General features: G+C 39.5%; 1 protein-coding gene across 2 annotated transcripts in view; it reads right to left on the minus strand.

The window, feature by feature from the left end:
- The window catches only part of MYEF2 (myelin expression factor 2), a 32,420-nt gene extending 24,022 nt beyond the window's left edge, over nt 1-8,398 (minus strand). For both annotated transcript variants that reach the window (XM_072738467.1, XM_072738465.1), the window contains exons 1-3: nt 8,096-8,398; nt 2,408-2,616; nt 1,119-1,171 (exon numbers count right to left, since the gene is read on the minus strand). In XM_072738467.1, the coding sequence (XP_072594568.1) occupies nt 1,119-1,171; nt 2,408-2,616; nt 8,096-8,268 (435 nt within the window). In that variant the 5' untranslated portion in view covers nt 8,269-8,398. The remainder of the gene's footprint in view (nt 1-1,118; nt 1,172-2,407; nt 2,617-8,095) is intronic.
- Nucleotides 8,399-11,828: the final 3,430 nt, after the last annotated feature.

Raw genomic sequence — 11,828 nt, forward strand, 5'->3', positions numbered from 1 at the left:
AACACAATTACATTTTGTATTTTTACACTTCCAGAACACAACAGGCAAGTGACCACAAATTTCCTGTCAACGTTTAAATCCATCTATGTAAGAGAGTAAAATCTAGCATTTAAAAAGCTTGGAGCAAATATTTACTTTTAGAGGACTCTTCTTTAAGTTAAGACAAAGTAACATCATCGCACAAATTCAGTCAAAAGTAACTCAAGGAAATAACTGAAGGTTTCAATACACCCATTCTCATGTCGTTAGGAATATTTCCAAAGGATGTATGATGCACGAATTGTTTTTAATGTATATCTTTCAGTTTTATTAAATCAATATAGAAAATAATCTTTTTAACTCAGTTCTCTATTAGACAAAACTGGCTGCACACAATTTAATAGCATCCAGTTTAAATATGTAAAAAAACAACCTATGCTAAAGAAACAAACTTATAGAATCATTTTAAAAATAATCATGTCATTATTACTGTTTGAAGTGCCATTTGAATGTAGTGACAAAGCTTTTCTCATGCACCCAACTGGTTCTTCCAATATAATTAAACACTGTTTAAAGTTTTCCACTGTATTCTTCAGAATATTGCTTTCTTGTTGCTAAAAATCAAAATCTACTATCAACCAATTCCTTCCATGTCAATTTAATCATCAATGTCATTCATACCAATTGGTCAGAGCACTGCCTCTTATGTAGTCTTGCAGGCTACCAAATTAAGTTCTTCAATGTAAAGTTTCAAACATACATTCTGAATTAACACCTTTAAGCTATGGGCTTCTCATAGAACTCTTAGGGAATATTATCAATTCAGTAACTTTTAAAATATCCTTGAAGACATCAAAACACAACAAAAAAAAAATCCTATATTAAAATCTGTTGGTTAAGAAGAAGCATTACCTTAGAGCATTAGAAAAGTGAATGCCCTTTATGAAACCCATCCCTTCCAGGCAGCTAGTTTGGTTTGGATAAGTGTCAGACTTGCTAGTATAAAGCCTCAAATCTTGCATAATAAAGTAAAGCAAAATGAAACTTAAGTTTCCAAAAACTGGTACAAATATTATACAAAAAAGTAAACTGCTGAGGAACTTTTAAACCTCAAGCAGATTATTGCCCACAGCACTTACCCTTGATTTTCCTTCCGCATCCTTAAAGAGCTCCACGTATGTAACCTCACCAACTACATAAGACATACAAAAGGAAGATACCAAGAAACAATACATTTAAACACCAGTATCTTGCTTTACTGCACACCTGTGCACAACTCTACAGAAAAGCACCTATTATTCACCAACAATCAAAACCAGACCAACATACCTCCTATCAATGGCTATGTAAATTTAACTAATTTTCTAAAATGTACATCATCCACTTTCTCTAAAAAAAAAAAGCTAACAACCATATTAACCTAATTCATGCTACAGATCATATTTTGGCCAGCATGATATAGTTGGTGAACAAATACACATATACATAACAAATGGTCCCTTAGCCTGTCATATTAAAAACATCAACATTAACACTTTTCAAATAACTTTGGTCGCCTACACACAACAGCTGTTTTAAGGTGACTTTCTACCTGAATGTCTTCAATCATGTTTGCCATCAGTAAACTAAATTTACAAGTCATGCTTCACAGCAAGCCACACACTTTCTAAATAAAGTCAATAAATAAAACCAATCAAATAGTTGTCACCTTACAACAGATACACCAATGCAAATTTTTTTTTATTTATTAGAAGAGATCAGCCTCAAAGCCAAGTACATAGTTTGCAGGACTGTTGAAACTCAATTTTTCAAGAGATAACAAAACTAACTTTTACAAGATCAAATATTAAAATTATTTTTCCCCAAAACCAACCATGTATATAAAATGAAGGTTTTCAGGTTATTCTAAAAACAAAACTGCAACAGCAGTAACGCAATTTTAATATAGAACTGCAGAGACAGCATCATGGCATTCATGACAATGCAAACAAAATGAACTCCACAGCCAGATTCCAGACTCCACCAAGAAAATAACAAAACAGCTTTTGGAAAAAAATAATCAGACCTTATTATTCATACTTTAACACGCTAAATGTATTACTTAACTAGTGCAATAGTCCTTTAAAAATCTATAAAAACTTCAACTAGACAAAGCAATCTCTTTAACAATGTTCTTGGTGGCATGCATATGCTGGCTCACACTATACCACTAAAATGGGAAAAAAAATAACTTCATTTATCCATATGACTTTGTAATGAAATTGTGTCAAGTGAAAGAAGAGGAAAAGATTAATTCGAGCGTCAAGAAATAAACAAAAATCAATTTTTTGAGTCTGTGTGGCTCAGGGGAATAAAAAACACGTTTGCTTAGTTCCCTCCCCCTTCTATATGAAGATTACCCAACAGTGGGTTTATCAGGGATGGTTACCTTTTTCTCTCATTAGATCTTTAATAGCTTGCCATTTCATGTCATATGGGATGTTGCTAATGAAAACTCTGTTTCGATTTGGACCCTTCTTTTCCCCAGTGCCCGAATTTTTGTCTTTTGAATAAGGATGAAATCTATTGGCCTTCTTATTTCCTGAAGATTTTTCTTTTAATTCAGATTTATCTTCTTTGACTGATTCATCATTCTCCCTATGAATTAAAAACAAAACAAGAAGAAAACCTCAGTCATGTTTCTAATAATAGAAGCTTACATTACATAAATATTTTATACTTATCACTTCACTTCACAAAACTCTCCGTTAAGTTAGACCTTAGCAAAGCTGCTGGAGAGTCAGCTTGCTTGCTTTTGAAATTACCCAGTGCCATTTCAAAGCAAGGATTTGGGCATCTTACCAAACTTCTCATTTAACAATCCTTCTTTTTCCATATTAAATAGCTGCAGCATCCAGTCTCCCAGCTTCTCCCATCATACTACTTAATAAATATTAAAAGAACCTAACAATAGGGGAAAACGAGTGATTTTATTCCTATAGTAAAGATATCTGCCTTCTTTAAAGAAGCATTAACTCCGGCAGCCCAGGTGGCTGGCTCAGCGGTTTAGCACCGCCTTCAGCCCAGGGCCTGATCCTGGAGACCTAGGATTGAGTCCCATGTAGGGTTCCTGCATGGAGCCTGCTTTTCCCTCTGCCTTGTCTCTGTCTGCCTCTCTCTCTCTCTCTCTCTCTCTCTGTGTCTCTCATGAATAAATAAAATCTTTAAAAAAGGAAGCATTAACTTTCTGAACTTCAATCAGAACCCTATACTTTACTCTGCAAAGGATACCCTGAAAAAAGTTTATCTCCTCAAGCTTAACAATTTCACAAAACTTTTCTCCTCCTTGCTTAAAAACATAACTAAAATACATAGCTATACTGATGTGTCTATATATGCATACACTCCCATATGACTCTTGTAAATTTTTTCTATTCTCAATTTTGATCACCATAATTACTTGTGAAGTATTCTAATATTTTCATACTCAATATTTTCTGTATATTAATCTATAAACTAGGATAGGGTACTTCACAGAATCATATAATTTTTACTGGAAGTTATTACACAGAAGGTAGTATGGAGAGGAGATGGGTAGTAGTACTTGAAGGCAGCACAAATCAGAATTTTATAAATCTACTTTTTAATGAGACTCTTAACTGGAAAACTATTTAAATCATAAGACTGCAATCACAATATAACTATATGACATTACCCACCAACCATGTGTAAGTATACGCTTAAAGTAAATCCTACAGATAAAAATCTGGATATAGATTTTTAAAATGCAATTTACTTTTTGAAAGGAATCTTTTTTTTTAACAGAATAACAATACGCTTCCTTTAAATTATTAATTATTCTAGTGAATCTAAAACTATTTAATTAAAACTTCAATTTAAATTCCATGGAATGCCCGGGTGGCTCAGCCTGTTAAGCATCCCATTCAATTTCAGCTCAGGTCATGATCTCAAAGCCCAGGGTCCGGCTCCACACTGGGCATGGAGCCTGCTTAGAATCCTCTCCCTCTTCCTCTGTACCTCCATGACTCCCCAGCCCCTGCTCTCCCTCCTCATCTCTAAAAATATAAAAAATAAATAATATAATTTTCCACAAACATGTATTAATAAAAATCTCTGGGAATGACATTCAGAATTCCAAATCTCTTAAAGCTTCCTAGATTATGCCAACAATGAACCAGGCTTCATAATCCAGGCTCTAATTTATCTTCTAGGCCAAGCAATTGTGGGAACCTATACACTGTAGGGGTCCACACACACTTTTTATTGTGGTCATCTGTTCCAGGATACACTGAACTTCCTAGGCACTATTTTTCTGAGCAGATAACAACACAGCCGTAAATATACTACATAAAACTCTGTAAGAACAAAAACTATCTGCATTGGTATTAGTAGCATCTAGCACTGTGACTGCACATGTCACTCAATAAATATTAATTTTTGACTGAATGAACAGTCAATTAAGAACCCATTCTCATCAGGGCACAGATGGTGCTGCTGTCTGCCAGAAAAACTGCTAAAATCAAGGAAGAGACATTAGGGTCAAATTTGCTTTGCCACCTTTTCAGAGACTGCACCTTCACTGTCAAACAACTTCCCTCATCAGAAATGGCACAATCTAGAAGTGGTCTTCACAACTGCCCAACTCCAGCAAGTACCTACCTGTCTGAACAGTGTGCTACTTCTGCAAATGGAAGGAAGCAGCCAAAAGGTACAAAGGCCTTTTCTCTGGTTTTTAAGTAGATACAAGAACTTCTTTTTCGTCCCCCAAGGAACTCATTTACATAGTAGACAGAATTAATGTTTTTAAAATCACCAAGTCTCTGTTCAGGTAAATAGACATCTATATAGTCTCTAGCTCAATATGCCTTCTCTTCCCTATTTTCTTCCTGGTTGAAACCAATTACGAAAACTGTGCAAATTTCTGAAATACTATGTTCTTCTATTCTTATATGAATGTTTGTTTGCTTACAACAATCTGATAATTCCATTAGAAAGCAATGATATTATATAGGGTAGGATACCCTCTCTAAAATATTTATTTCAATGATGACCAGAGAGCAATTTCTTCAAGTTTTCCCCAATTAGTGACATATTAAATAAAGATAACTGCTACACTGCTCATCTAGAATGCATAAATTATCTATGGAAAGCAGATCAGTTTAGTGGCTAGAGATATTATTATCTGATTATTAAGAAAATAAGCTTTAATTATTCAATTCCTAAACTCTTTTTAACGTCATAAATACACTATGGAATAATTCAGATACATGCGAAAACTCTTAGAGAAATGATGCTACATAGTATTAAATATTGGCACTATATCCAGAATTCCTTGTAATAATGCCCGAACCATTCATTCCTAATGCCCTTGAAATAAAGACTGTGACTATTTTAAGTCACAAAAATGTTATCTATTCTTAGGATGGAATTATGCCTACCCAAATAATAAATTTCTGAAAAGTCAATATTCAACACCAAATAATGAAACACAGTTTTAATATGATTTACAAAGAGTGCTTTAGTATGAGATCTAAAATTATGCGCAGTTCCATTCTTTATTCCGAATATAAAAAATATCACTCCACCTTACTTTGCTTCACGCTAAATGCTTAGGATCTTACGCAATATTTTATACCCTAATGTAACTCTCAATCTTCAAAATACAGTGTTACTTAATTACACAGAAATAATGAAGAGTTGTAACAATACTGCTATTTTTCCTCCTCTTTCACTTAAGGAGAATTGGCCTACCACTTTGGCATAAATAAAAAGACTAAACCTAGGAAGACATCTTTAACTTCTCAAAAGATGCGAACATGCCCACGAAATCCTCCGTGCGTAAGTGTCATGATCATAGAAGTTCACATCTGCACTTCTTACATAAATTTACTGGACCTTTTTACGTATAAGGCCTTGGGGATACAAAGATGAATAAGACATAGTGGTTTCCATCCTCAATGACTATGGATTAACCTCAGAAAAGTCATTTTAATCTTGGTAGGTGGCACCCTGCTCAATGTTAAGTAATACATATTTTACATTCACATACTGTGAATTCTTATCCTTAAAAATGTAAGGTAATCAAATCAAAAGTTATGTGTTGGATTGTTAACTACTCCAGTTGGTTCATAGGGTCAAATAAAGGTTGTTAGGTTGATGCAGGTAAATGTCCCCAGTGATTCAGCATGAGCGACCCATGCTGGACCACTGTATGGTTCTCATGGAACCGACAGTACAAGAAACCCTTGGGAATAAATTTGCATCTTTACTCAACTTTTGGGAAAAAAGAGTGAGAGTTGAATTATAAGTAACATGAAAAGCACCTCCATTTGTACTTACTAGTAACATTTCTTAACTTCACTTTATATTCCCCCCTTCTTCAATTAGAAGTGAGAGATTCTTTTCGTCGGAAAGAATCGTAGGAAAAACCGTAGGAAAAAATCTCTCCTCTCCTGTCCAGCTAAACCACAATGAGACTTTCAAAGGGATTAGAGACTTTCAGATCTGGGAGGTTTAGATGCCAGCTTTATCTGTACTGACACTATTATAGTAATCACACCCAAGTATAGTAGGGCTTCTCTCTGTAATTCAAGGCTGTACTTCTTGTTCAGGAGAATAGGGTGGCAAGTCCATGTTTGATATAAACAAAAAGCACGTACTTTATCATTCCAATGCTTTCTCTTCAAATTTATGATGCCAAATCCCAGAGAGCCAACATTTTGGCAGGCATGGTAGAAAGTGCTCACTTTCCAGCTGCTCCATTCCTGAGGTGCACCACTTTGCACCTAGGAACAAATTCCACGGAGGTCGAATCTCTTCTACCTGCACCTCTATTCTGCCTGGAAGATGCAATCTATCCTATTCAGACCCAACTGAAAACAAGAGGGTTCTAAGTGAGCTGGGAGAGCTACCTCATCTGCCCTCAACCCCTACACCAACTAGTTCAGGTCTTACCCTCCTGCTTCAAACATCTTAGACACACACACACACACACACAAAAAAAGAACACTTTTCTTTCCTATTTTAGGGTGAGCGTGTATGTTCACCGCTCTCTACTCTGAGGCACAACTGAAGAGAAGGAAAAGGGTGTTTTTTTTTTGTTTTTTGTTTTTTTTTTTTTTTGGCTAAATTATTAACAGGCTTTCAGCTCCAAGTTTAAAGAGCTGGGCACCTGCAAAAGAATGCCTGATTCACATCACCTGTACAACAAGAACAATGGGGAGCGTGTTTCCTTATAAACTAGAAATCATGGATTCGACTCAACCAAATTCTTTATAAGCACTGGTGACAGGGGCAATCCTAAAAGCGGCGGGCTTTCTTCAATTTTTAAACCACTACGACAAAAAAAAAAAAAAAAAAAAAAAAAAAAAATGTAGTTTACCATTTTACCAAAATCAAGAACAAACCGTCACGCAGTGAGTTCTTTAAAAAAATAATAATAACCTGTATGGCTGGCCTACAAACGCCTGCGGGGGCGGGAGGGGTGGGCGGCAAAAGGCACCACGCACGTCTTCCTTTGGAATAACCTCTTAACCAACGCAGGAATGACACAATGGATTCGGGCGAACCGCACATTATTAGACTCCCCCCTTGGTATATATAATCCGTTCGGAAAATAAGATCATACTTTGGAACAAGCAGCGGCAAACACCGAACTTACAAAGCTCGGGATGAGGCCGGGAGGTGGGGGGGGGGGGGGGGCCTCTTCCTTTGAAACGCGCTCCCCGTAGTCAGGAGGAAATGCCCGATGATGTCATCCCTAGTTACTCCCTAGTGATGAGCACCAACCGCACGGCTGGGCTTTAAAAGGGGGACCATCTTCCCGCGGACGGCGGCCGCGCGGCTCGCTCCCAGGCTCTCCCGCCGAGGCCCGGGAAGAACGCGCGACCCGCGGTCTCGGGCCGGCCCCGGGGCCCCGCGCGCGGCGTGGGGGGGGAGCCGGGGGGGGGGGGGCCGGCTCGCACCTGCGCGCCCTCGCCCTCGCCCTCGCCCACGCCCACGGCCGCGGAGGCGGCGGCCCCTCCCCAGGCCCCGGGCCCCGGGCCGGCCCTGACCCCCGCCCCGCCGCCCCACTCGCACTCGCACTCGCCCCGGCCCCCGGAGGAAAAGACAATACATTTTAACGCCGTTGGAGCTGCTGCTGCTGCTGCTGCCGTGCTGCGGCGGCTGCTTCTCCGGCTCCGGCGCGTGCGGGTCTCGCCGCGGCTCGCCCGGCTGCTCCACGGGCGGCTGATGCGGGCCGTCCTCGCCGGCGGCCCCGAGCACCTCGGGCTTGTCGGCGTCCGCCATCCCGCCGTCGCTGCCTCCGCCTCCGCCGCGGCCGCCTGCGCGGAGGGGCTCCGAGCGCTGCAATGGCGGCGGCCGGGGAAGCGGTAACGGATCCCGATTTGAAAAGGCCCCGAGCGCTCAGCGGCCCGGATCTCGCGAGAACCGGCCGGAGCCGGGAGACTAGGCGAGGGTGTGAGCCGGGCGCGGGGGGTGGGCGTGCGGGGGGGGAGGGGGAGGGGGCGGGGGGGGCGGCGGGGCCGCAGCCCGCCCTGCGCGAGCCCGGGGGCGGCCCGACGTGCCCAGAAGCCCCCGCTGCGGCCCTGCTCTGCCCGCCCGCCCGCCTGCCGCTCGACGCCCCCTGGGGTCTCCGCGTACAGCGGTCGGCCCCGAGGCTAGAAGTCCCTGGAGCTCCGGAACCCGCACTGCTCAATCCATTCCCGGGATGGGGCAGTTTAACGAAGCACATGCCCCTTTGCATCTCTAAAGACGTCTGCAAATCTTCAGACTCACACCCCTCCCCCCCTTAGAAATCCTTTGAATAATGCAAATAAATCACTTGCTACTTCAAAGCCTAGGCACTCTGTGGACGTCCGATATACAGTTATTGACGACAGGTTGCAATTCACCAAAATGAGTAGCTTTGGATTTCTTTGCATTCCGCTTGTTCTTAAGACAGACGCTTTAGAACTCAGCTATCAGCTTCCAAAAAGAAGGCTGAAGTTTTTGAATTCTCTGGGCAGCAACCAATGAGGAGAATCTATAATTTTGATAAGAAATCTTCTGCTAGACTGGCTGATAATGGACATTTTGGCTTGGAGTTGTGTTTATTTTACGTTGATGAAAATCACATTCGAAGCGGTTATGGGCTTTCAAACATTTGATTACCATATGGAGTTTTAAAATATACTCATAGATTTTCCCAAATATGAAAAAGTAACCCGTTGAACATAATCAACTACTAACTCCTGAAGACTGTGATAATATTTCACATTCAAATAGCCTTTGTCAGCTGAGAAGTTTAAAGACCTTCTCAAATGTTTCTTTTAATAAAGAAGCAAACCTGTATGGTTTACGTGCTTTGCAGAGTTTCACACACACATTAGTAGTAAAGTGGTAATTAGAAACTAACATTCAGGGACACCTGGGTGGCTCAGTGGGTGAGCATCTGCCTTTGGCTCAGGTCATGATCCAGGCGTCCTGGGATGGAGCCCCACATCCAGCTCCCTACAGGGAGCCTATTTCTCCCTCTGCCTATGTCTCTGCCTCTCTCTGTGGAAGGAAGGAAGGAAGGAAGGAAGGAAGGAAGGAAGGAAGGAAGGAAGGAAGGAAGGAAGGAAGGAAGGAAGGAAGGAAGGAACTAATATTCAAGTAATATATAATTTCCTCATTTCCCCCTGTTCTTTGACATTTAAATTATGTAGATTTCTGCCGTCGACCAAAAAAAAAAAAAAAAAAAAAAAAAAGGATCTTAGAACACCTGATCCAATATCAGAAAAGTTGAGCTACTTCATCAAACATGCACACATAAAAATCAGAACAGTTTTAGTCATGAGGAACATACTGGGTAAAATACTGCTGTCTTGGGTGCTAAGAACATTATTTCATAAACACATATATGCTGTTGTAGTTGCTGCATGAACTACTTCTTGGTCAATTCCAAGACTTAGCATTTGGAATAGGAGAAAGGCATTGGATTTTGATACAGAAAACCTGGGTTACAATCCCAGCTCTGCCACTTTCTGCCTGTAACTCCTTGGGCAAGTCACTTCTCAATCTTTCTGTAATAAATAACAGTGATAATACCTACTTTACAGGATTAAGGTGAGAATTAAAAGAAAGCACTTTATGTAGGGCAAAGTGCTATATGAATATAAAGTAGAATTACAATTCCCTCTCAAGGCTGAGCAGGGTTTAGTCAAAGAGAAGTCAGGTGATTTTCCCATAGAACTGAATTATAAGTACTTTCAAAACATTCATTACCCTCTATTATTCTTTTGCTACAGTTGAATTTAATGATGAAAACATAATCGTGCTGTCCCTAATACAGTATATTCTTGCAAAATCTTTCAATAAATCGAATTTAATATTTTTAAGAGACTTTATGCTTAAAAGAGAGTAGTAGGCACATGAGAAATATGAAAAATGAGTATGGCACTATTGGGAGAGAAAATTTATAGAAAGCACTATTTGAGTGCTATAATAGAGATAAGTGTGAAACATAATTAAAAATTTATTTCCAAAATTTATTTATGAAAACAAGAGACTGACCTGCTTACTGTAGTGTGCTAATTAAAATATTCCATTAAAATATTTTTTTTGATTGCTGAGTTTTTTGCCTCTCAAAATGCTGTGCCTAAGACAAATACTTCTCTCACTGTATCTAACTTAGTCCTAGTTCTAATAAATGCAACAACAGGCATATTTTTCTTGATTGCTGAGTTTTTTGCCTCTCAAAATGCTGTGCCTAAGACAAATACTTCTCTCACTGTATCTAACTTAGTCCTAGTTCTAATAAATGCAACAACAGGCAGAGGTAATTCCTGCAGAGGGATTGATGAACATTTCATAGAAGAGCTAGAGCTTTAAAAGATGGGGAGAATTGGGGATCCCTGGGTGGCTCAGCGGTTTAGTGCCTGCCTTCAGCCTGGGGCGTGATTCTGGGGACCCGGGATTGGGTCCCACGTCAAGCTCCCTGCATGGAGCCTGCTTCTCCCTCTGCCTGTGTCTCTGCCTCTGGCTCTCTCTGTGTCTCTCATGAGTAAATAAATAAACTCTTAAAAAAAAAAAAAAGATGGGGAAAATTGGGACAGCTTCTAAAGAGAAAATGATGAATACTATTCCATCAGACTGCTCTATAGATGTTTCCTTCCTCTCTTATTATCAATATTATACTTACCTTAGTTAAATCTGCAAAAAATAAAAAAATGTTAACATTCTATTGATACAGGGGCACCTGGGTGGCTCACTGGGCTCAGGTCATGATCCCAGAGTCCTGGGATTGAGTTCTCTGTCAGGCTCTCTGCTCAGCGGGGTGTGTGCTTCTCTGTCTCACTCTTCCTCCGCCTGAAATAAATAATAAAATAAAATAAAATAAAATAAAACCTATTGCTACATTCTATTTCTGTGCTGTTCCTTTTCCTTCCTTCCTCTGCTTTTTTTTTTGTCTATGTATACTACTGAAAAATTCTTTTTGTTTTGTTTTGTTTTGTTTGTTTTTTTGTTTTTGTTTTTTTTTGTTTTTTTGTTTTGTTTTTTTTTTGTGAAAAATTCTTGAGTAATACTTTAGTTTTTATCTTCTTACAATTTCCACTGCAAATGTTATTATTTGCAATTGCACAAAATGTATAACTGGTACAACTTCTCATAACCACTTAATTTTCTTTCTTACGAATTGGAGTGTGTGTGTGTGTGTGTGTGTGAAAATGGGGTTGGGAGGGTCGATTGAAAGAGGCCATTACACATATCTGGAAACTTAACCCTAAAATTCCAAAATATTTTCAATCAACACTTTAATATGTATTATTTAGTAATTGTGTTCACCTGCTAGTAACAGAGACTAGAAATAATAGTCTTAAACAAAA

The sequence above is a fragment of the Vulpes vulpes genome, chromosome 15 (assembly GCF_048418805.1).
Source record: "Vulpes vulpes isolate BD-2025 chromosome 15, VulVul3, whole genome shotgun sequence".
NCBI lineage: Eukaryota > Metazoa > Chordata > Mammalia > Carnivora > Canidae > Vulpes > Vulpes vulpes.